The 27457-nt window shown below is 37.1% G+C and overlaps 1 protein-coding gene across 3 annotated transcripts in view; it reads right to left on the bottom strand.

Annotated features, from left to right (window-relative positions):
* Positions 1-27457, bottom strand: part of Stau2 (staufen double-stranded RNA binding protein 2) — a 310719-nt gene that overhangs the window by 118188 nt on the left and 165074 nt on the right. For all 3 annotated transcript variants that reach the window (XM_013028448.1, XM_013028445.1, XM_013028447.1), the window contains one exon: positions 25951-26011. In XM_013028448.1, the coding sequence (XP_012883902.1) occupies positions 25951-26011 (61 nt within the window). The remainder of the gene's footprint in view (positions 1-25950; positions 26012-27457) is intronic.

The following is a 27457-nucleotide window of genomic DNA, read 5'->3' on the forward strand; positions in this document are numbered from 1 at the left end:
CAACACCACTTCCGGCTTTTTTCTTTTTGCTTATGTGGTGCTGAGGAATCGAACCCAGGGCCTCAGGCATGCAAGGCAAGCACTCTACCACTGAGCCACTTTCCCAGCCCTCCACGAGACTCTTAATCTCCAACAAAACACCAGAAAACCGGAAGTGGCACTGTGGCTCAAGTGGTAGAGCCCTCACCTTGAGCTGAAGAGCTGAGGGACAGCACCCAACCCAGAGTTCAAGCCCCATGACCAACAAAAAAAAAAAGAAAAGAGCACAATGAAACGCACTAAAAATTGTTTAAAATGAGGCAGGAGGTGACAGAGAGGTTAAGAAGAAATAGTATGAATGGGATGAATTTGATCAAGGTATATTATATGCATGTATGTAAACATCACAGTGAAACCACTTTGCAAAGTTAATATATGCTAATCAGAGGAAAAAGAAAAAAATTACATGTTGCTACACATATAATTTGTTTCCAGTGTTGGCAATTATAATAAAAATTAATCCTTATTTACATTACAATTTATTTCCTTTGAACAGAAGTAGAATTGCTAGTTCAAAGAATATATATATATATATATATATATATATATATATATACACTTTATACTTTACACTCTAACAATACCAATCCTCATTCAAATAAATGATAATGATTTCACATTCCCATAGATATATAGGAAAGTGCCTTGCTTCCTATTTTGGTATTAAATATTAACAGTGGCAGGAAAGAAAGTCAGTGGTTGCTTTGAGAAGCTATCAGGAATGACAGACTGCAAAAGGACATAAAGCAACTTCAGTTGGAAAAGACAGAAATGTTCACTGTATAGGTTCATAAACATGTCAAAATGGGCCTAATTGTATACGTTATGCACAATTTTAGTTTAAAGTTGTAAAGTATTTGTCCATTTGGTAAGTAAAATGTCATACTGCTATTTTTTCATTATCTACATACATTATACAATTCTTATGTAAATATTACTTATTCTTTAACTATAGTTCTATCTGATATACTCAATTTAGGAAATCAAGAAACAATAGCATTATTTCACTATTGTTACACAGCAGTAATGTGTTTGCCAATAGCAACAAAACTCAAGAGAGAAATTACCTCACAGAATAAGAACTCATATGCAGTTCAGGTTCCTTTATTGCCAGAGTCAGCTTTTCTTCATGAATAAGACAAGATTCTTGTTTACAGAACTCAACCAATAAGATAATCACAGACGCCATGTAAAGACACATGAGGATTTATGTGGTCTGTGGTCATTTTCTTAATGATTTTCAACTTGAGTATCAGTTAACAGTGTATAGGTCAATTGTAATCATTAGGTTCTTTATGCTGCAAACCTAATTGCAATAGTATAAAAACTAAAAGTATTATCAAGGACTAAGTTAGTTTATACCACTTAAGGATCTTTAACTTATTTTGCCATTTAGGTATCCCAGAAACGGTATCAATTTGTATTTCTATTTAGTAGATGTGACTAAACTCGTTTTTCCACACTTTGGTCAAAACATCTTTCACTTATTCTAAACAATCACTATCATACTACAATAATGCACCGCAATCTTAATTGACTTTTATTTGGTCACTATTCTAAAAAGTTTTCTTTCATGAAATGTTTAAGATTTGTGCCTCCTCTGAGCTGGTTTTTCTAATGAACTTCAGATATTGCACTTTGCTTTTTTGTTTCGTTTTTGTAGGCTGTAGGGCTTGAACTCTGGGCCTGGGTGCTGTCCCTCAGCTCTTCAGCTCAAGGCAAATGCTCTACCACTTGGGCCACAATGCCACTTCTGTTTTTCTGGTGGTTAATTGGAGATAAGTCTCATGGACTTTCCTGCCCAGGATAGCTCTGAACGGAGATCCTGAGATCTCAGCCTCCTGAGTAGCTAGGATTACAAGCATGAGCCACCGGCACCCAGCTAGATATTACACTTTCTGAATGGACCTGTTATACCTCATATTCTTGATCTTTCCTTTGATACTCTCACTTTAATACTGTTAGGCTGAAACCACTATACATAGCAATATTACAGATACAACATTGGCACTATTTTTTCATCTTCATGAGCATTACCATTTCCCCATAGTGGAAATGAAAAAATAACAGAAACAAAAACAAAACTGAAGCATGGAAATGCTAGGCAACTTACTAAAGATCATATGGATAACAAGCAGTAATACTAGAATTTTTCTCTTAGCCAATATGTCCCTAGAGCATGGGATACTTAACCATTAATATTAAGAGGTCTCCTATAAGAATAGGGAAGGAACTAAATGTAATATCCAGCCAATGTTCAATGCACCTAAGGCTTAATCTAGGAAGTAAACTCCATGCCAAGTATTTGCCCAGGTTAGGCAACCCCAACTCTAGCGGCTTGACTTTTAGCTTCCTGAGAGTAAAGAAGCTCCTGTTGGCAATAGGAGCCTCATGGCAGGGCTCTGTTCCCAGGAAGCTTGTGGCCAAATATGAAGTGAGAGTACATACAACAACTGGGAGGAGGAGCCAGTGGGCCACATGGTCATGTTTCTCAGGGTCAGAAATAGAATCAAGCTGTAGATACTAGGCTGATGTAAGCTATAGCAATCTCCCTTTCCTGCTGCCCTGGTGTTGAGAACAAATGGGAAAGATGGGATTTGATGGGACCCTTAATAATCTTTTCCACACAATTCACTATCACACTTATCTTCCAAGACCCCTGGGCCCTTAGTTCTACCTAGTTTTTAAGCACAAAATATACTTATTTATGGAGTCAAAATACCTTGTGAATTTCTTTTTTCTTTTCTTTTCTTTTTTTTTTTTTTGTCAGTCATGGGCCTTGAACTCTGGGCCTGAGCACTGTCCCTCAGCATTTCAGCTCAAGGCTAGCACTCTACCACTTGAGCTACAGCGCCACTTCCAGTTTTCTGGTGGTTTATTGGAGATAAGAGTTTCACGGACTTTCCTGCCTGGGCTGGCTTTGAACCTTGATACTCAGATCTCAGCCTCCTGAGTAGCTAGGATTACAGGCATGAGTCACCGGCGCCTGGCCCTTGTGAATTTTTATCATCTTCTTTTGAAAGTTAAAAAGAGCAAAATGTTGCCTAAGAGCAATAATATGGAAACAAATCAAACAGGTAAATAATTTTACAAGTTTCTTATTTACTTATTTTTAAATTATTTTATATGTGTGTATGTACATATTTCATACACATATCCTGTATAGGCAAGTAAGGACTGAGATCTTTTTCAATTTTAATTTCTCATTCATAAAACCATAACACTGAAAATTTTCTTTAAAATTTTTCAGATTCCTGAATTGTATGCATATGAATTATGTTCATGCATCAGACAAATACTACTGGTACCTATAAAGAAGCAGCCATCTTTTTTTTTTTTTACACTTTGGGGTGTTAAATAAATCTAGGTTCCTTTTTAAGATCAGTTTGAGAATCACCTTGAAAAGTAAAGCTAAGAAGAAATAGCAACATTCAACAATTCAATTACTGAACAAATAGATCAAATTATGTATTTTAATGTACTTAAACAGCATAACCTAAATCAGTAGTGAAGATTAACTTTGTTCTTGCCCTTAAAGTACTGATTATGTTAATTGGTACATTTTTATTTGTTTTTTGTTACATTTAAAATAATGATGTATGAAAAGAGTTATTAATTGTGAATGCTATGAATAAAATTACTGACAAAACCCAGGCACTGGTGGCTCATACCTGCAATCCTAACTACTCAGGAGGCTGAGATCAAGGATCACAATTCAAAACCAAGCAGGAAAGTCTGTGAGACTCTTATCTCTGATTAACAACCAGAAAACTAGAAGGGATGCTGTGGCTCAAAGTGGTAGAGCTCTAGCCTTATGCAAGAGCTCAGGGACAGTGCCCAGGTCCTAAATTCAAGCCCCACAACCAACAACAACAAAAAAATTACTGATGAAAAGAAGTTTTCAGCAAAACATTAGACTTTGTTGAGAACAGCAGTGAGTTGAAAGTGCTGTCTTTTCTTGACCCACAGAGCTAAGCCCTGGGATAGAGGCCTGACAAAAGGCTGTAGCACCTCAAAGAGACAACCCCAGTACAACTGTGAGGTGAGATATAAAAAAGAGAGAGAGAGGGCTGGGAAGGTGGCTCAGTGGTAGAGTGCTTGCCTTGCATTCATAAGGCCCTGGGTTCAATTCCTCAGCACCACTTAAGCAAAAAAAGCCAGAAGTGGCACTGTGATAGAGCGCTAGCCTTGAGCTGAAGAGCTGAGGGACAGCGCCCAGGCCGAGTTCAAGCCCCAAGACTAACAAAAAAAAAAAAATAGAGAGAGAGACACACACAGAGAAACAGATAGAGAGACAGAGAGACTTTCCTAAAACCTCAACAAGGTGGGGGGGAGGGGTTATGCTGACATTAACAGCAATAACAAGTGCGTGTGCGCATGTGTGTGTGTGTGTGTGTGTGTGTGTATGTGTGTGTGTGTGTGTGTCCTGGGGTCTGAACTTAGGACCTGGGTGCTATCTCTGAGATTTGGTGTTCAAGGCTAATGCTCTACCACTTGAGCAACAGCTCCATTTTCAGCTTTTTTTTAGTAATTAATCAATAACAAGAATCTTTCAGACTTTCCTGCACAGGTTGGCTTTCAACTACAATCCTTAGACCTCAGCCTCCTGAGTAGCTGGGAATTTAGGCATGAGCCAACAGCACCCGGCTGTTAGTTTGTTTTTAAAGATTCCTTTGTAATGAAACTGCAAATTCTATTCTAGTTCACAAATGTACACAAGTTTAACCAAGGAAGTAGATTAATCTGAGTTTTCAAACCAGAATTAAAATCTTATTTTTTTTGTTTTAAAAAGAGGAAAATAAGTATGTAATAACAAAGGTACAGGATAACAAGGATAAGAATATAAGTAAATAAATTAGTAAATAAATTCACCATTAATTTTTTTTTTGATTGGTCATGGTTGAACTCAGGGTCTGATGCTTTCCATGAAGTCTTTCATTCAAGGCTAGCTAGCTCTTTACCACTTTGAGCCACAGCACCACTCCCAGATTTCTGAGGGTTAATTGGAGATAAGAGTCTCATGGACTTTCCAGCCCTGGCTGTCTTCAAACTGGGCTGGCTTTAATCCTTAGATCTCAGACTCCCAAGTAGCTACGGTTACAAGTAGCTACAGTTACAGCCATGAGCCACTGGCACCTGGCTAATATTTTTTTTAAAACCTTACACTAATGCAATGATTTATACTTTTGCCAGAAAAATTTCCTTACCAAGAATTCTGGGTCACAAAATTAGTAATATGACTTAAAGAACAGGTCTGACAGAGGGTTTCTAAAAGGGACATAAGGGTCCTTTTAGGGACATGTCTATAAATGGGCCTTGCAGATTAATGAAGTAAAAATTTTTGGTGATACATACTGATATGTATTATCCTGAAGAAACAATCAGGCTGGCAATGTGGCTAGTGGTAGAGTGCTTGCCTAGCATGTATGAAGCCCTGGGTTTGATTCCTCAGTACCACCATAAACAGAAAAAGCCAGAAGTAGCGCTCTGGCTCAAGTGGTAGAGTGCTAGCCTTGAGCGAAAGAAGCTCAGGGGCAGTGCTCAGGCTGAGTTCAAACCCAGGACTGGCAAAAAAAAAAAAGCAAAAAGAAAGAAACAATCAAAAGCTTACACAGGGACTGACAGCCCTCCTCCAGTAATACACTTAAGAATACTCAACATGTTTCTATGATTAGCAGCAGCTTTAAAAATGAAGACATAATTACAGGGTAATGATGGAGAACAAACTAAGCTACGCATATGTATGCCTTCAATCCCAGCACTCAGGAGGCTAAGGCAGGAGATCTCAAATTCAATACTAACCAAGACTCCACAGAAAGTGCCTCTATCCCTAAGTAACAAAACAAAAATAATTGTAAGCAATAGTTGCTTTTCACCTAGTATTTGACCAAACCACAATAGAGGTAGCTAACTGGATGGAGACACGCATTCTCAAGAAATGTTAACTCTTTTTCAAAGATGAACCCTTTCCAATAAAGAAATAGCTATGTGCACCTCTACTGGGAACACCAAAGCCAGCAGCTGGAGAAAAGATAATGAGTCAACTTCAGTCTGTATATTTAGATGCAGTACATATATGGCATATGACAAAGACCATCCTCACTGGTCAGTTTTATTAACAGTTTAAACTGTGTTAAATGCTGAGGCATGGCTCAAGTGGTAGAGTGCCTACCTAGCAAACAAAAAGGTTCTGAGTTCAAACCCTAGTGCCACAAAAAAAAAAAGCTATCATGCCTTAATCCTTAAAACTGAAACAAGATTGAAAAATGGATAAATCTATCATATGATATAAATGACACAAAGTTTGGGTAGGATAAAACACATGCTAGAATGCTTGCCACAATAGGCCCCCAAAAATAACACAGTATCCTCAATAGGATATCCTAACCATTTTTTTAAAAATTTTTTTGCCGGTCAGTATCTTCAAGCAGTCACAAACCATACCAGCATTAACTATAGCTAAAACTCATGAAGTTATGCCATCTTTCTGGCTTGCTGCAAATGTTGTGCATGTATTATTAGTCATATCTTCATGGAAGATCGTATGAATGGACATCATGTCCTCATTTGCAGTTGAAGGCCCTAAAACACAAAGAGGTTATATGACTTGCCAAAAGTCGGTTAAGTGCCAGGTTTGGGGATCAGGACATAGGCTGACTTTTAGGTCAACACATGTAACCACATTTCCATCAGTAACCCAAACAACAAAAACAAAAACTTGTGTTCTTTACAACAAAATACTCAAGAAGTTCTGGACATTCTCCTTCTTGAAATATTTTGACACTATACCAGAGAAGAAAAATTGTCAGAATACTGAACTTAAAATGAAGCTTCACCAGACACTGGTGGTTCACGTCTGTAATCCTAGCTACTCAGGAGGCTGAGATCAGAGATCTGTCATTTGAAGCTAGCCTGGGTAAGAAAGTCCACAAGACTCTTATCCCCAATTAACCACCAGAAAACTAGAAGTGGAGTTGTGGCTTAAAGTGCCAGAGTACCTTAAGCAAAAAAGCTCTGGGTGTTTAGGACCTGAGTTCAAGCCCTATAATTGACAAAAAGAAAAAAAAGTTTCTTGTCTCTCCATTTCAAACCTAGTTTCTAGGTTCAATGAACTAGAAGTCTAATCTCAGATAGTAATACAAAAAGATGGACATGAAGGCCAGGGAAAATTTAACTTATTGAAAAAATATTCTCATTGTGAAAGAACCCTTTGAGAGATGTGTCAAAATAATCCATTTGCCTACATTTATACTGTATTCGTGGTAAGGAAGTAACTTCAAATATTGTTAGCCTAACAGAAAAAAAGTTACAGAAAAGAAGAAACCTAATCCATATAATGCTCTCTTTCAATTATCTTTTTATGACCTAATTCTAATTTAACAACTTATCAAAAATTAGTGTACTTAGAAACTTGTGGAACGTTCCACAGTATTATGAAAAGAACCAATTAAAAGTATATAAATATTAAGTACTTTTCCAATTTTAAAACTGACTTACAAAATGTTTAATTTCAGACCAGAAAACAGGGAGCTTAGCAAGGCAGAACATTCAGACTACAATGTGTGTACACACTGGGACTACATGTGTGTAGTCCCAGTACTCGGGACGATGAGGCAGGAGGATCATGAGTTCAAGGCCAGCTTAGCCACATAAGCATTACTGTCACAAAATTAAATTTAAATAGGGACACAAATATCTTTTTTCTTTCTTGCTATTGTTTCTAACGTATTTATAATGTACCATGTGATTTTTTTTTTGTTGCTTTGTATGTTCCTCCCCCACGATATAACCCCTGTTTTCGTTGTATTTTATGTAGGTGCCCTGCATCTTGTATATACACTTCTCTAATTCGGGGAGGGGAAAGGAAAAAACTAAACGCTTAAATAAGGATACAGTTTGACCCATTGTAACAATGAGATACACAAAACATTATGTTGAAAACAAACCTTACAACTGCGGCAAGGGGAGGGCAGTAGTTGTGGAGGTGGAAGGGAAGGGATGATAGGGGGAAAACAAAGGAGGCAACAATGCTCAATAGGAAATGTACTCATTACCTTGCTCAGGTAACTGTAACCCCTCTATACAGCATTTTTACAATTAAAAGCGTACAAAAAAAGGGTAAAAGGGAATGAGAGAAAACTTAGACCGAAACAACTTCAGTTTAGCCAATCATACAGAAAATCTCCCACTCTTATTCATATCCCAAAGGCAGAATGGAGACTCCCACTCTGTTTACAAAGTTGTCCTGAGGGCCCTGTCACTTTCCCTGACATTACCAGATAAGGGAAAGTAACAAAGGAGTTAGTACCCTCATCCCCACACCAACATGTCAGCAAGACAACCACAACCTTCTCCCTCCATGTGGCTAAGAGATGGGGCTTTCTTTCCCTTTAACCTCCCAGCGAGGAATATGAAATCCCAGCAAAAGAGGCAGTTTGCTACAATTCTGATGTCTCCCACCTCCAAGTTACAGAAGCTAAATTACTGGTGAATGGAACCAGTTGGAAGATGCTTAATACTACTTAGTACACAGCTGTTACTAAGACTGATGAATGGAACCAGTTGAAGATGCTTAGTACTACTTAGTACACAGCTGTTACTAAGACAGCAAAGGCTCTATACAACCACAGCAGGATACCAACACTTAAACAATGATATGCTCTCCACAGCTTCTTCCCAGAAGGGAGGTTTCACATCAGAAAGACCAAGCAAAGAATGCCATATTATTCCTGGTGGGCCACAAAGATCACCCAACCCCTCAACTTGAGCATAAAGCAAGAGAAATGGGCCACTGTCTCAAATTTCCATAGTGGGGCAGTGGTCTAGAAACTGTGCCCAAGAGGAGAAGCAGTCCAAAGCACGCCAAAACTCCTCAAGGAAATGACAGAACATGGGAAAGTTCAAGCTTAAGGGCATTCTTGAAAACAATTGAGGTTTCTGAGAGCAACAAGCTGTACTATAATCACTAGCTTGTCAGAGAAAACTGGAAAAAAGAGGGCACTAAAAAGAGTCTTATGTCTGAGAACAAATTTCCAAGATTTGTCTCAAAGAGTGAAAATTTCACTGGATCAGACCAAGAACAACTTAAGTCAGTAATCAATGGAGCCCACTAGCTGGGTATGATATAACAGAGGCAAAAAGCTTACCAAAAAACAAGTCAGTCAACAAGTTCCAATAAATCCACTGTCATCACATGTGACCAGGCACATGCTTAAAGATGTGCTGAGGAGGAGCAAAACCAAAGGCTTTACGCCGTACGAGAAATAGACTTTTTAAAGAATATTCCAGCCAATCACTAAATGGACAAACAACAGCAAAAAAGAAGTATTAGACAGGAGAAGGAATCACTATCTAGAACTGTGAGAATATAGTTGCTCACATATCCAGTTATCAGCACATTTTAGGAACATACAAAAAAACACAAATTGTGAAAGGTGCACTGAGTGCTGGTGGCCTGTAACCTAACTACTCAGGAGGCTAGGATCTAAGGATCGTGATTAAAAGCCAACTTGGTCAGGAAAGTCCCTGAGACTCTTATCTCCAATTAACCACCAGAAAATGAGAAGTGGAACAATGGCTCAAAGTGTTAAGAGTGCTAGCCTTAAGTAAAAAGAGCTCAGGGACAGTGTCCAGGGCCCTGAGTTCAAACCTCATGACCAACCCCTCCACCCCCCCAAAAAAACCTGACACATGTAGAAAAAGGGGCAAGAGGCAACAAAACTACATGCCTGCCATTCCTCCTCCATTGATACACAGACTTAATATCATCTCCATCAAACTCTGACTGACTTGTACACACAAAATTGTTTTTCAAGTTTATGTGGAACAGAAATAAGTAAAATATCCAAAATAACTTTTAAAAAAGAATGACAGTGGGTGTGGATGGCTCATGCCTATAATTTTAGCTACTCAGGAGGCTGAGAGCTGAGGATAGAGGTTCAAAGCCAAACTGAGCAAGGAATTCCATGAGACTCTTATGTCCAATTAACTACCTAAAAAGCCAGAAATGGAGCTATGGCTCAAGTGGAAGAACACTAGGCTTCCGCAATAAAACTCAGGAACAGTACACATGCCCTGAATTGAGGTGCCCTTCTCCCTTCCCCATCAAAAAAAGAAAAAGAGAATTACATTGGAGAACTCAAGTTTACCCAATTTAAGGCATTCAAGGATTAGAATCAATAATATATAAATATTTTTTGAAGCATCAATAGTAAAAAGAAATCTAATTTAAAACTGAGCAGAAGACATAAAAAGAGGATATATAATTGCCAAATAAGCACATGAAGAGATTCTTACTATCATTAAATGTCAATACTGTTAGACATTACAGAAATATAAAACTAAAATTACAGTAAGATATTGCTTCAAACAATCAGAATGGCTAAACTAAAAAAAGCAGGGTAATAAGCTAAATATTAGATGCTGGAAAGGATATAAAAATTATTCATAATTCTGTTAAAAATGAAAAATAATGTGGAAATGCAATAGTGAAATTCCACCCCAACTCCCGTACAACTAATCTAAGAAAACGAAAGAAAAATATACAAGAAGAATAAAAAATGGTATTATGGAAATAATATGTCATTTTATACAATGACCACACAACCTAGCAGTTGTACTCCTTGGCATCTCCCAAACAGAAATGAAAAATATGTTCACACAAAAGTCTACACATGACTATTAGCAAAGCATGTTTGTTTGTAATAGCAAAATAATAAGCACAGTCTGATATCCTTCAATGAGTGAATGGTTAAAAATCCCCATACCACTTAGAAGTAAAAGTACTTAGAAGTAAAAAGAACAATACCGATATACCCAACAATGTGGATGAATCTCTAAAGAATAAAAAGCCAATCTTAAAAGGCCACATACTACTACTGTATGGTTTATTTTTATAACCTTCTGGGAATGACAAAACCATAAACATAGGCAGGATCGGAGAAGGAAACATAAGGTAACAGAACCATTTTTTTATACAGAAGGCAAAGATACTATCATCTATCTATCTCTATCTGAGTATCTGCTTGGCCACTGAAGATGGGAAGAAGGAGTGAAGTTGTGTGCAACTACAAAATTAGAGAAGCTACAGTGCCAAAGGCAACAAAAATAAAAGTCCCTGAAAAAGAAATGTGAAAGCTTCTCTATTTTGGAAACTCAATGTACAGGCTCAGAGATGCCACAATTATGAAAAAAGGTTTCAGAGTCCCCCAGAATCTCATTCAGGCTCATTGTTGATGGTCTTAAATTCACAAATCTGGGCCGCTTTTTCAAATACATGTTCCCAATGTAAAGTTAAGACAGGGGTGATGAAGCAGGGAAACATGTTAAAGCAAAGAATAATTCTCCAGGGGCTGGGAAGGTGGCTCAGTGTTAGAGCGCTTGCCTTGCATGCGTGAGGCCCTGGGTTCAATTCCTCAGCACCACAAAAGAAAAAAGCCAGAAGTGGCGCTGTGGCTCAGGTGGTAGAGCACTAGCCTTGAGCTGAAGAGCTGAGGGACAGCGCCCAGGCCCAGAATTCAGGCCCCACGACCGGACCCCCCCCAAAAAAAAGAATAATTCTCCAGAAACTGATGTTATACTAGCAGTATATGATCTTGAGAAGGGTGCAAAGGCCATACAATAGAAAAAGAATGGCCTCTTGAGACAAATGGTTGGGAAAATTGGATATATACACATATAAAGGAATGATATTAGAGCCTTATTTTACACTACACACAAAAATTACTTAAATGTATTAAAAATCTTAACTATAACACCTGAAACTATAGAATTCCCACAAGAAAGAGAGGGAAAAAATTTTATAACAAGGTTCTTGGCCATAATTTCCTAGGGACAATACTAAAAGCACAAGCAACAAGAGCAAAACAAGCAAGCAGGATGAGCATCAAACTAAATAGCCTCTGAATAGCCAAGAGGACAATCAATAGAATTGAAATCCAATGTCTAGAACAAAAGAAAGTATTTGTAAACTAAGTTAGGGATTAATTTCCAAAATATACACAGAACTCCCATAGCCAGTAATAAAGAAACAAAATCTATATATCCAATTAAAAGGCGGATGAAGAACTTAAATAGATATTTCTGAAGATATACAACAGATATATGAAAAGATGCCCATAATCACTTATTCTTAGGGATATATGAATCAAACCAGCAGGAGGATTCACTTTATACCTAAAGATAGCTTTTTTAGGGAGAAAATGAGGGAGGTAGTAACACTGTTCAAAAAGAAATGTACTCAGTAACTTACTTATATAACGGTAACTCCTCTGTACATCACCTTTACAATAATTATATGCTTTAACAAAGAAGACAAGAGTAGCTAAAATTTTTTTAAATATAACATTAAATTCCAGAAATAAGTGTTGACAAGAAATCTTGTGTCATTTAAACAATTGTGCAGTGTAAATGAGAATGTGAAATGGTGCAATAGCAGTGGAAAACAGTAAGGAGGTTCCTCAAAAAAAAATACATCTTGTGATTTATTTTAATTAATATATCTACACATATAAAAGCAACATAAAGGTCCACTGGATCAAAGGATAAAGCAAATGTGGCATATACATACAATAGAATATTATCCATCCATTTTAGAAAATTCTGGCATATGGATGAACCTTGAGGACATTCTGCAAAGTAAAATAAGCTTATCCCAGAGGACAAATGCTCCATGATTGCACTTACAGAGATTTCCTGAATTAGATAAATTCATAGAAACAGGAAGTAGAATGGTATTTGCCAGGGGCTAGAGGAGAAAAAGATGTTAAGTTGCTGCTTAATTAACACAGAATTTCAGTCATACAAGATGAAAAATCTAGAAACTAGCCATGTAAAATTGTGCTTATTGCCAACAGTAATATATTGTTCACTTAAAAATTAAGGAAAGTACCAGGCACAGGTGGCTCACCCTTATAATCCTAGTTACTCAGGAGGCTGAGCTCTGAAGATCTTGGTCCAAAGCCAGCACAGGCAGGTAAGTCCATGAGATTCTATCTTCAGTTAACCACCAAAAAGCTGGAAGTGGAGCTGTGGCTCAAGTGATAGAACACTAGCATTATGGGGAAAAAAAGCTCTGAGACAGCACCCAGGTCCTGAGTTCAAGCTGCAGAACTGGCACACGTGTAGACGTGCACACACACACACACACACGCGCGCACACACACACACACACACACACACGAGGGTAGATCCCATGTATTTTTACTGCAATAGTAATAATCAAAATTTAAATAGTAAAAAATAGTATGATATTTAATATTAGCACAAAATGTAGCAAAAACTCAGAGTAAAGATAACTAAAAGTAGTAAATGCTCAGACATGATAAATTATACAAAACTCTAGGCATTCACCCACAGTAAGACCAAAGGACAATACTCTTGGGGAGAAAAACAAAGAGCCAATGCTTCCGTGCCGCTAATAATATAATATTTATCAAAAATGACCTCCAGAAAATGGAAACAAGAGGGTTTTCTTCTTCTTTTTTTCTTGGTTGTTCATTTATCTGTCTTTGGGGGGATGTTAAGAGCACACACAAATGGAGGGACAAAGGGTGACTAAATGAGCAGATACTATGTTGAAAATGAACTATACAACTTGTGGGTAGGTATAGAAGGGGAAAATGGAAGAAAATGAAGAAAGGGGTGAAACTGTCCAAAAAGAAATGTACTCTTTACCTCACTTATGAAAATGGTAACCCTTCATACATCATCTTTATAGTAACAACTGAAAAATATTTTTTAAGTATTAAATACATTATCCTGGAGCCCAGCTATCTGATGTCAAGTTGGAGCAGGAGATAGCTTCTTTACCCTGCTTTCTTCATCTGTAAAATGAATTCCACTAGAGAACTCAAAAATCTCTTTCAGCTCTTGCAGTATATGACTCATTTTAACACAAACTAGAAAGGTTAGAATAAAAAAAACTTAAATAACATCACCTCAAAAGCCTGTTGAGTGTTTTTAAAAGTGGATTCTTGCAGAAGATATTTAAATGCTAAGAAAAAAATCAAGTACTGTAGATATCTGTTCCACATTAAACATTTCATATAGTTTCTCAGCTATTTAGTGTTTTTACATGATCCACCCAAATACCAATGTGGCATTTGAAACAATAGCTTGTATAATTTCCATATTTTAAGATGTCCTAAGTGTTTAAAAAAAGATTCCAGAACATGATACAGAAAGCATTCTTTCAAAATATGTATATATACCTAATTTTAGTGAAATTCATAAAATTTCTATCCTTTTTTTCTTACTAACTGATTAGCACATTGAGTAGCTAGAAATAAATGTGTTGTCTAGTGATAAGTGAACAGACTTTGGAATTTGATTTCAAGTCTCCCCTACTTTCTGAGTCTTTCTAATACATGATAAAAATCACCTGAACCTCAATTTTCCAGTTGGTAAAACATGAGGCTGGGCAAGCTCCAACTTTTTCACTATGACTCCTGCAGTTTCTTCCCTCTTATACATACCACATTCCAAGAATCTGTCTTTTCAGATAGATTAAATTTATAAATAATAAATCATCTTTCAAAGACTGCCAATGTGAGATTCAGAACACTCTGATAGGAATTCAGTTAATGTTCTAACCCAAAGGAAATTAATCTATGAAGAAAAGAATGCATTATTTCTATGAGGTGGCTGGAATACCAATAACAGCACCCATTATGATGTTGAGTCCTGCAACACCAAGCTAAGAATCAAGGTGCGCATAGTACCAGATACCATGCACCAAACATGGGTTTTTGAAATCAAACGCAATTGGTCAGATATTTTTCACGTAACTCTATTTTTTTAAGAAAATTTTCCTTCATTTTCTTAGTTGAATGATAGAAAACAAAAGTACAATAAATATCCTATTTGTTAGACTGGACAAATCCAGAAGTTTGATAGGCACATAGAAGTTTTAAGAAACAGAAAAACAGATACAGGTGATAGAAATGCAAACTGTTGTCTATTTAGAATAATGTGGCAACATCTACCAAAATTAAAAGTATACATATTCTTTTAAAATATATTTTTAATTGACATAGAGTGATTTATAATAGGATGCAGTGTGACATTGCAATACAGGTGGTACATCCTGCTCAGATCAGAGTAATTGGCATATCCCTTATCCATCACACCTCACTGTTGAAACTTGCAACACAGCTACTAGCTGTTTTGAAATATTCAGTTAATTGCTGTCAACCACAGTTATCCTGTATTAGAAATTATTCCTCTTTCCAATTTTACCACTATTCCCATTAACCATCTCCCTGTCCCCACTGTCCCCACTCCATTCCCAGGCTCTGAGGACCACTATTTTATTCTCTATTTTTTTGTAGTCAACTTTTAAAAAGCTGTTTTTATTAGCACATATTAATTGTACAAAATAATGGGTTTTATAACATTTTCATACAAGCATACATGTATTTGAGGGGCTGGGAAGGTGGCTCAATGGTAGAGTGCTTGCCTTGCATGCAATGAGGCCCTGGGTTCGATTCTTCAGCGCCACATAAACAGAAAAAGCCAGAAGTGGGGCTGAGGCTCAAGTGGTAGAGCACTAGCCTTGAGTTGAAGAGCTGAGGGACAGCACCTAGGCCCAGAGTTCAGGCCCCACGACCAGACCCAAAAAAAACCCACAAAACAAAAAACATGTATTTGATCACATTCACCTCCTATTATCCTTTCTTGCTCTCCTCCCACTTTCAACTGTTCTCATTCCTCTTCCCAAATAGATCTTTTTCTAATTTTATGCCCTTTAAAAGATGTTTAGATTCTGCTTTAAAGAAAGAAAAATACATGGTATTTGTTTTGTGTAGGACTGATTTTGTTTAACATAATGATCTTTAGGTCCATACATTTTCCTAAAAATGACATATTTTTTTGTTTATGGCTGAATAATATTCCTTTGCATGTATGTTACCTTTCTTCATCCATTCATCTGCTGGTGGACAGGTAGGCTGATTATATCATCAACCAACAACTTGGATGATTCTCTATCTTGGCTACTGTGAATAAACATGGGTTTACAGGTATCTCTATGCTAACTTAGTTTCTTCCAAGCATATGCCCACAAGTGGTATACGGAAACTGTATTTTTAGTTCTTTGGCAACTTCCATACTGACTTCTATGGTAGCTACACTAATTAAAATAAGAATTCCTTCCAAACCCTCTTTTTGCTTGTTTTCTTGATGACAACCATTCTAACTAGGGTGAGATAGAATCTCCATGTGATTTTGATTTACATCTCCCTGATAGCTAAAGATGCTGAACATTTTTTCATGTGTTTATTGGCCATCTGTACTTCCTTTGAAGACCACTACACAGTCATTTGCTCAATTTTTTTTGCTAGTCTTGGGGCTTGAACTCAGGACCCAGGTTCTGCCCCTGAGCCTCTTTGTGCTCAAAGCTGGTATTCTACCACTTGAGCCACAGCTCAACTCCCAGCTTTTTCTGAGTAGTTTTATTTAGAGATACAAGTCTCACAAACTTTTCTGTCCAGGGCTGGCTTCAAACCTCAATCCTCAGATCTCAGCCTCCTGAGTGGCTAGGATTAGAGGCGTGAACCACCAGGGCCTGGCTCATCTGTTCAATTATTAATTAGCTTATTCACTCTTTGGTATTTAATGCTTTGAGTTCTTAATGTATTCTGGACATTAATTCCTTAGTAGATGACTATCAGACAAAGGTTTTGCTCTCATTCTGTAGGGTGTCTCTTCACTTTGGTAACTGTTCTTTTGCTGATGTCATTCCCTCTGCCAGTTCTTAGAGACCTATGAAGAAACTGATGTCCTGTGCCTCTATATTGAAAGCTTTCCTTATTTCAAATTTTTTTTGACTTTTACCTCACAAATTAAGGGCAAGTTCCTTTTATCAAAAGAAAATGAAACTTCAAAATCTTCACCACCAAATATCTAACCCAGAAATTTAAAGAACAAAATCTGAAGCTGATATGAATAATTCTCTACTACAAGCATACTTATCCCTAAAATTCAAAAGATAAAAGATTGAGTTGATGACTGTGATTCTCTTTAACAAAATCAAACTCTTTTGCTTCCACATATAAAGGAGAATATGCTGTATTTTTCTTTCTAGGTCTGACATATCATTCAACATAACATCCTCCAGTTCCATCCATGTTGATAAATTTTCATCCAAATAACACCATTTCATTTTTCTTTATGGCTGAGTTGTGTATGCATGTGTATTCCATATTATCTTTATTCTTTCATTGGTTATTACACCACATTTGTTTTTTTTTTTGTTTTTTATTTTGGTGGTTAACTGGAGATAAGACTCTCACAAACTTTCTTCCCAGGCTGGCTTTGAATTGTGATCCTCAGATCTCAGCCTCCTGAGTAGCTGGGATTACAAGGTGTGAGGCACCAGTAACCAGTATACCACATTTTTCTTCCCTATTCATGCATCAATATGCATCTATGCTAATTTCACAAATTGGCTATTGTGAATAGCACATAGTATCTGACACTGTATAGCTTCAGTATTTTGATTTCAATGCCTTTGGAGACATACCTAATAGGGAGACTACAAAATCATGTAGTTGGCTTTTTGTCATTTTTTTGGACTTTTTTTGGCATTTTTTTCCATAATAGCTACATCAATTTATATTCCCACCAATTGTGTATAAGATTTTCCCTTACTCTGAATCCTCATAAGCATTTTTTTCTCTCTGAAACTAGCTGTTGTAAATGGTACAAGATGATATTGTGGTTTTGATCTTTATTTCTACAATGATTTATGATACTGAGCATTCATTCATATTCCTGCTAGCAATGTATACACTCTCCTTTGAAAATGTCTATACAAGGTCATTTGTCCATTTTTGGAAGTACTGTGGTTTGAACTCACACACTTGAGCTTACCAGGCTCTACTAAAGCTATGCCCTAAGACCTTTTTACTTTCAATACTTTTTAATAGGGTCTTGCCTGGATTCTCATTCTCCTAATTATGTTCCTCAAGTAGCTGAAATAGTAGGTATGCATCATTACTCCCAGCTTTATACTGCCTGAAATGGGGTCTAAAAAACTTACTTCTGAGCTCCTCCTGAGCTCACCTTTCCAAATAGCTAGGATTAAAAGAGTAATTCTAGGCAAGAACATTTTGATTGTCTAGAAATGAATCCCTTTTCAGATGAATATTTTGTAAATGTTTTCTCCCATTCTAGATCATCTTTGCTCTATTGTTCCTTTGCTCTACGGGAGAATTTTTATTTGCATTGTCAATTTTGTTCACTGCTTATGTGTTTTGAGCTAAAAAAAATGTTACCAGACCCATGTCCTAAATATTTCTTCTATTATTTTTTCCAGATCATTTCATAGTTCAGAATCTTACATTAAGTCTTGGGTTCATGTTTGAGCTTATCTTTGAATATGGTATGTTTCTTCTGCCAACAGATAGTCAGTTTTCTCGGCACCATTAATTGAAGAAACTTTTCTAATGTATGGCCTGATGCCTTTGCCAAAAAACAAAAAATTTTAAAAAAAAACTGTTGACAGTAAAAACGATGACTTGTCTCAGGTTCTGCTATTTTGTTCCCTTTGTCTATATCTGTTACGCTACTCCCATGGTGCTGATGGATCTGTTACAGCTTTGTAGGATGTTTTAAAGCCAGCATTGTTCTTTTTGCTCAGAACCAAATGAGTTGACTATTCGGTTTCTAGCTCTAATCAAATTTTAGGACCTTTTTTCTTATTTATGTGAGGAATATCATTGGCACTTTGATAAGCACTGCACTAAATTTATTGATCACTTTGGGTAGTATGACTATTGTTAACAATATTAATTCTTCCAATAGACAATATAGATTGTCTATTATTCAGTTTCCTTCATCACTGTTTTGTAATTTTCATTTTAAACAATGCATCCTGGGTTTTTTGTGGGAGGGGGGTTGTTTTTGTTTTTTTTGGTCGGTTATGGGGCTTCAACTCTGGGCCTGGGTGCTGTCCCTCAGTTCTTCAACTCAAGGCTAGCACTATACCACTTGAGACACAGCACCACTTTCAGTTTTCTGATAACCACCAGAAAGAGTCTCACAGACTTTCCTGCCCAGGCTGGCAGTATAAAGCTGGGAGTGATGATGCATACCTACTATTCCAGCTGGGATTACAGGTGTGAGACACTGGCACCTAGCTGCATACTGTTTTTTCTAAAGTTAAAATAAGCAAAATTAAACAAGTTCTGCTGCAGATTCACGTTTGCTTAATTAACCATAAGGGATAAAGAAGAAGGGAGCAATTACAAAGTAGTCACCTGTGTTGGGGGGAAGGGCATGGGAAGCAGAGGTAGGAAAGAGCAGGATGAAGAAAGATGATGAGATGGGCAATATTCTAGTTTTTATACTAAGTGGTAGATTTACAGGTATTTTATATCATGCTCGCAACATATTGTTGAATATATTATGTATCAAGTATTGTCTCTTTTTTTCTTTAAAAATAAAATCCGGGTGCTGTCCCTGAGTTTTTGTTTGCTTTTTGCTTAAGACTAGCACTCTACTACTTGAACCAGCTCCATTTCTGACTTTTTGGTGGTTAATTGAAGAGTCTCAAAGACTTTTCTGCCCAGGCTAACTTCAAACTATGATCCTTACATCTCAGCCTCCTGAGTAGCTAAAATTACAGGTATGAGCCACAAGCACCTGGCAAAAGCCTCACATTTTTGCCCAGCTTTTTCTCTCAGATCTGACATTCTTATTACTTCAGCCATGAATGCCTTTCACTTCTGGCTTTTTCCTTGTCAATCAGAGATAAGAGTTTCAAGGATCTGTCTACCAGAGCTATTTCTGAACCCAAATCCTCAGGTCTCAGCCTCCAGAGCAACTAGGATTATAGGTTTGAAACACCAGTGCCTGGCTCAAGTAAGATTTTAAGTTCATGAAAACTGAAAAATATTCAATCCTTTCCAAGAATATTTTCAACAATATGTTATCCATTTACAGCCTTTCTAATGGTTCCTTAGATGAATGCGTCTTTAAGCACAGACTCAAATAATATAACTAAAACAGAAACAAATGAACCACCACCTCTAACTTCCTTAGATTTAGTGAGCTGGGAAAGAAAATCCTTGTCCAAGTGATGGGACTGGAAGGGGAAGGGAAAAGAATTTGACCAGCTTCTCACCGCCCAAGCAGGTCTAACCAATGTAAATGGGCAGGTATTTTTCTAGAATGTTTGGATGTTTCTTCCTTTGATCATGGTGGAGAAAACCTGGATAGCATGGGGCTGCCTGTTATTACAAATACTTTACCAAACTCTCTAAATCAGATCACTGCAGACCAGCTGTATTCTTATACTTTCAACATAGAATTCATATCTAGATGAAGAGATAAGTTGGATGGCTTAGTTTCATATTTAAATCCACTTGGCTAAAAACTATTTGTCTCATTACAATGTGATTTCTATTATGGGAACTCCAAAAAGACATTTGTTCAGGGCACTCTTCCAAAACTCTATTGATGAAATATAAATTAATATATTATTTTAAAAATAAACCCTCTCCCTCTCATTGGAAGGAAGGGAAGGAGAAAGAGAGGGAGGCAAGGAGAGATGAATGGAAGGATGGAGCTGGGGGGAGGGAGGGAGAGGTTCTGAACACAGTACACAGAATATGAGAAACAAACAGAGTCTATCCCAATACCACATCATGGGTAGTAAAGTCTCCTGGCTTCAGTGTTTAATACATGTATAAATGCAAAAGAAGTAACTTAAAAAAGTCTGATAACTAAGACCATGGAAATGTCAATAAGATGTCTATCCTGTCCCAAGTATTTATCCTGAGTCATCTCTAATGAAGTTGATGAGGCAGTATATTTCTCAGGGACTAAATAAAACCTTTTAAAAGGTTAATGGAAAAATATTTATATGAAAAATGTCCCCAAATAATCTTTTAGTGGGTGGATTCGGCACATACCAGTGAATACCTTTGAGTGTAGTCCAATTTTGAATTACACTAGAGTTCACCTTTAAGAAACAATGAACCTGCTTTTAAGTAAAACCCTGTATTAATAAGACATGGAATGTGATTACAAAGAAAGATATTATCAACTGAACTATATCTAAATATTTTACAAAGTTTTCCATGAGCCATCAGGAGATCTTTAAAATGCATAATCTTTTTAAAACCTTGTTCCTCATTCATTTGTAAAGAGCTAGCTTTTTATGTGTATGCCAAGCATAAAATTGCCATATGCTATATTTAACACAAACTTCACATTATAGAGTTATATGTTCTTGCATTTCAACATAATTATGAAAGTGATTCCAAGGCTAAAAACACACCTAGAATAATCTGCCTTCTGCTGGATTTAAGTACTTGAAGAAAGCCTGAGAAACATACAAAAATTAGGTCCATACTTTAAAGCTGCAGGCAATCAAGTCAGGAAAATAAATGGAAGCTGTGTAATCTCATTCACTTGCAGAACCATTTAAACTATTTTTTAGTTGTAATTATTAACAGTTTCTTATGACTATAATCTTTACAAAAATATCTTCTACCTCAAAAATTAAATGCACATGTTCATGAACATTTTTGTTTACTTATATGTAGGTACTAGCTATGCCAGATTAAAATTTTTCTTCCTCTTTTCCAGTTCTGCACTCATTTGTTTTAATTTCTGTACATTATATCCACAGTAATTCTGTATTACTTATCCAAATAATAGCTAGAAATTTAATCTTCAAAGTTACAACACTTTGAAGTAATGCAAAGTTTGAGAAAGAAAACATAAAAAAAGAGCCATTTTAGGAACACAAGTGTTCTCCCAAAGAAATATACTACCTTTTCATGTGATATTCAAGAATGGTTAATCCCCTTCCAAATGTTACATAAATAAAGATTCTCAACATTATAAATTAGTATGTACAACTTCTAACAGAGCACAATTAGTAAAATGTGTTGCTCAAGGTCAGAAATATGTTAGAGTAAAACAGCTTTGGTAACCTAAGATTCCTATATTCTCCTATAAGTGTTGTCCCATGAGACCTATACTCAAACCTTTACCTACAACATGCTAACACAGATCATCATCACAGAGCAGAAATCATGTAGAGCAGAACTTCAAACTTAGGGAACTGATTAAGCAGAAGACAAGCAAACCTAAATGTGACCATAATATATGAATTAAAATTTTCAAGAAATTGGTTCATCCATCATACTTTTTCCTAACATCACTAAGGTAGCATAGTCATGGATCATGGTCCAAACTAGGTCCAGCATAAACTCCAGACTCTAGCCTAAAAATAACTAAAATAAAAAGAGTATGGCTCAAGTAGTGAAGTGCCTACCTAATAAGAGGAAGGCTCTGATCTGGGCACCAGTGGCTCACGCCTGTAATCCTAGCTACTCAGGAGGCTGAGATCTGAGGATCAGGTTCAAAGCCAGCCCCAGCACAAAAGTCCGTGAGACTCATCTCCAATAAACCACTCAGAAAACCAGAAGTGACGCTGTGGCTCAAGTGGTAGAGCGACAGCCTTGAGCTGAAGAGCTGAGGGACAGCACCCAGGCCCAGAGTTCAAGCCCATGATTGACCAAAACAAAAACAACAACAACAAAAAAAACAGTAAGGCTGTGAGTTCAACCCTCAGTACCACCAAAAGAAAGAAAGAGAGGCCTGGGAAGATGGTTTGGTGGTAGAGTGCTTGCCTAGCATACATAAAGTCCTGGGTTCAATTCCTCAGTACCACATAAACAGAAAAGGCCAGAAGTAGCGCTATGGCTCAAGGTAGAATGTCACGGACAGTGCCTAGGATCTAAGTTCAAGCCCCACAACTGGCAAAAAGAGAAAAAAAGAAAAAGGAGAAGGAAGAGGAGGAGGAGAAAGAGGAGGAGTAGGTGGAGGAGGAGAAGGTGGAGGAGGAGGAGAAGGTAGAGGAGGAGGAAGAAGAGGAGAAAGGAGGAAAGAAAAGAAAAGGCAAAAGAAGGGGGGGATATTATTCTTCAACTACAATGTCCATGCAAAAACAAAAAAAATCTGGTAAACAGAACATATAAGAATAAAATTTCTGGCCAACACTTACATAGTTACATCATTTTTTACCAAAAGAGAAAAAAAATGGAACATGGAAAGAAATCAGCATTCATCATAAGCTTACTAGAACAGGTAGTGTGCCAAGTGCTAATTTTTTTTAACATTCTCTTATAAAGTAATTACAAACCAATATATTCAAACATCAAATGAGTTAAATACAAACTCTAAGAATCCTCAGCTGAGCCCATTGGGCTATGTGCTCCATCCTTCACATTTACTACTGCTATGTATAGAGTGCAAGAAGTCACAGCACAGATTTAAATTACCCAAGCATATAAGAAAACATATCCAAGGGCATGTACGTGTGTACACACACAAACATATTGACTAAAAGATGGCATATGCAGGGGAGGATTTCAGTGGCTTAACTCTTTTGAACAACTAACTTAACAAAATTAATAGCAGGAAGATGAAATACGTTTTATCAGAAGGGAGTGAAGTCAAGGGGTATTGTGGCAGATGAATGAAAAAAAAGGGGTAGATGAATGTAGTCATAGTATTCAGTGTACACATGTGAAAATGGAATCAGGTCTCTTGAGAGGATAGGTTGCATTGGGACATATGTGGGGAAACATGAAAAGTGACTGATCAAAATGCATTGTACTCATAAACTGGATGCTGAGTTGAAACCCCCATAAACAATTACTTAAAGCTAATTTTTTAAATGGGGGGGGAAGTAACTATTATTATACCTCACTGGAATACTCTTTTCAAGAGGTTAGGTTTGATATCCAAAAACTCAATTCTTCTATAAGAATTATTACAAATTTCACTAAACACGTATGACTTGGATTGCCAAAACCAAAGACTCAAGAACTTGAACTATGACTGAAAGACTTAAACTTTTTCAATGTCCACTTAAAAAAAAAAATGAAGAAGAACAGGAAAGTTAGAAATGAGATTCCAGGGGCTGGGAAGTTGGCTCAGTGGTAGAGCGCTTGCCTTGCATGACTGAGGCCCTGGATTCGATTCCTCAGCACCACATAACCAAAAAGAAAAAAGCAAGAAGTGGCGCTGTGGCTCAAGTGGTAGAGCGCTAGCCTTGAGCTGAAGAGCTGAGGGACAGCACCCAGGCCCAGAGTTCAGGCCCCACGACTGGACCGCCCCCCCCAAAAAAAGAAATGAGATTCCATTATGTATTTTCACTGGGCAAATACTCATTAAATCTATAGCAAAATAGTCACTTCAGGCAAAACACATACTTTTCCAGAAAAAGGAAGCTGTTATGAAAATGTCTGTATGTTCAAGGCAAAATATCTTAGTCGTACACATTTGAAAAGAGAGAAAAAATATCTGATAACATTAGTGTAAGTGGAACAAGACTGTGAGCAATTTTATACTTACATTTCTGATATAAACTTACTGGCTTTAATATGTAATAAAAACTCTAAAAAACATGGAACAAAGAGTTAACAAATGCAGCAGTAATACTCACTAGCTACTATGTAGAAAATGAACTATATAACTTGTGGGTAGGGATGGGAGGGGAAAAAATGGAGAGAGTGAAAGAGATGACATTGTCCAAAAGGAAATATACACATTACCTGACTTAAACCTCTCTGTACACTAACAATAAAAAAATTTTTTTGACTCTAAAAAACAACTCTAAAGCCAGATGCTGGTGGCTCACGCCTGTAATCCTAGCTACTCAGGAGGCTGAGATCTGAAGACTGCGGTTCAAAGTCAGCCCGGGCATGAAAGTCTGTGAGACTCTTATATCCAATAAACCATTCAGAAAACCAGAAGTGGCACTGTGGCTCAAGTGGTAAAGCACTCGCCTTAAGCTGAAGAGCTGAGGGACAGCGCTTAGGCCCAGAGTTTAAGCCCCACAAAACCAAAACAAATAAACGAACAAATAAAACAAAACTCTAATGGGACCAGGAATGTGACTTAGTGGTTGAGTACTTGCCTAGTATGCATGAAGTCCTAGGTTTGATTCCTCAGTACCACATACACAGAAAAGGCTGGAAAGGGTGTTGTGGCTCAAGTGGTAGAGTACTAGCCTTTTAGCAAAAGAAGCTCAGGGAGAGCGTCTAGGCCCTGAAATCGAGCCCAGGACAGGCACCAAAAAAAAAAAAAAACCTCTAATGAGTAAGCAAAATATGAAAAATGTTTATAGAAATGTTAAATCAAAACAACAGGATAAACAACTTCATGATAATATATTTTGTGTGGACATAAAATTGCAAATGTGAAGACTGTTGATTTGAGAGATAACTGATTTCTGGATAAATGCTTCTTTTTTGATTAAGAAGTATTTCAAGCTGGGCATCTGTGGCTTACACCTGCAATCCTAAGGACTCAGGAAGCTGAGATCTGAGGATCTCAGTTCAAAGTCAGCCTGGCCAGGAAAGTCCGTGAGACTTTTATCTCCAATTAACCTCCAAAAAGCGGAAGTGGAGATGGGGCTCAAGTGATAGAGTACTGGTCTTGAGCAAAAAAAGCTGAAGGACAGTACCTAGGCCCTGAGTTCAAGCCTCAGTAATAGCACAAACACACAAAAAAAGTTATTTAAATGAAAATGACAACTTTAAAAATGTTATCAGTATGTGCATAAAATGATGCTCAGTCTATAGTAGTCTAACTGCATTTTTGTTATTGTTATGTTGGTTTTTCTTTTTTGCAATGCTAGATATCAAACCCAGGGCACTGAGCATGCTACTAAGCAAGCATTGAACAACTAAGTTACATGTTCATCCCAGTTTAGCCATTTAACATTGTGAGCATTTGTGTCTTCATTTTTTAAGTTATTCAGGAAAACAAACATGAATACTTCCTTACATCCTCCACAGTACTTCACACAGCATCTAGGTCCCTGACAAACCCAGTCACTATCACTGATGAACACCAAGTACAGACAACACAAAATTGAGAACTTACTGTTATTTGTTGGTTCAGGAAACCCAGCCTTTGGACCACTCCATCCTTTGTTTTCCCCTGTCTGAAAAATTAAATCAACAATTTTAACACAGGTAAACAGGCTTATTCAAAAAACACATAAACACTGAATAATTAAGTAAGGGCAAAGATTTTTAAAAAGAAATAGTGGTACAAGGGTTTGAACTCAGTACCTTGAGCTTAAGGCAGGTACTACACCATTTGAGTCATGCTTCCAGACCTTTTTTTGTATCTGTGTGCCTGTCCTGGGGTGAAGTACTATCCTTGAACTTTTTTGCTCAAGGCTAGCACTCTACCCGTTGAGCCACAGCTCCACTTCTGGCTTTTTGGTGGTTAATCGGAAATAAAAATCTCAAGGATTTTCCTGTCCCAGCTGGCTTTAAATCACAATCCTCAGATCTCAACCTCCTGAGTAGTTAGGACTGGTGCCCAGCTCTTTTTTTTTGCTGGGGGGGGGGTAGATTATGTGTTTTCTTTTATTTTACAGATAGGGTCTCAGACTTTGTCCTTTAGGTGTAATCTCAGACTGTTTACTCTCCTACCTATGTCTCTCAAGTAGCTGGGATTATGTATGTACACCACCATTTTCATTCAAGCCAAGGGCAAAGATTTCTCACACAATTATTGGGTATTCTCTCAAAATCTGACTAATACAACAGCTACAAACAAAAAAGGTGAACAGTATCATTTATCCTTTTCCACACTCAAATTTGTTTCCTGTTTCTATTTATCTGAGGCTTCTCTTTTACATTTATAATTTTGGGGAGGAGGGTTAGTCGTGGGGCTTGAACTTAGGGCCTAGTTGCTGTCCCTAAGCTGTTTTGCTTAAGACTAACACTCTACCACTTTGAACCACAGCACCACTTCCAGGTATCTGGTGGTTAATTAGAGGTAAGAGTCTTACAGGCTTTCCTGCCCAGGCTGGCTTTGAACTGTGACCCTCAGACCTCAGCTTCCTGAGTTCCTAAAATTACAGGTGTAAGCCACCAGCACGCTACTTACATTTATAATTTAAGGCAAAAAAAAAAAAAAAACCCTTACATTCAGTATATGTTTTACACAGAAAATGAGATCAAGGTTTTTGTTAAAAGAGTAATTTCTTTCTAGACAGTAAAAATAATCAACAGAAGTACTGAAGTGTCTAAAAGAGCCTCATCAATCTTAAGATCACATTAACAATAGAAATGTTATATGTCCATTTGGAATGGACAAACATATCCTATGATGAGTATCACCATAATTTTAATTCTAGCAACTGGTTTAACAGTATTCCTTAACATTTTTTTTCATTTGTGTCTATTTTTACTATACATGTTAAGAATGACTGAAAGATAAAATGACATACAGCAGTAAAACAGAAAATAAAAATCATGAAAAATAAGTTGGCAATAAGTGTGCAATAGCTTTTTGTGTGATCAGACAGCATCTTCCTTCCTTCAATAATCCTATCTTGCATCTGTAAACTAAGATACATCTGTATGCATGCTGG

The sequence above is a fragment of the Dipodomys ordii genome, unplaced genomic scaffold (genome assembly GCF_000151885.1).
Source record: "Dipodomys ordii isolate 6190 unplaced genomic scaffold, Dord_2.0 Scaffold109, whole genome shotgun sequence".
In the NCBI taxonomy this organism is placed as follows: Eukaryota; Metazoa; Chordata; class Mammalia; order Rodentia; family Heteromyidae; genus Dipodomys; species Dipodomys ordii.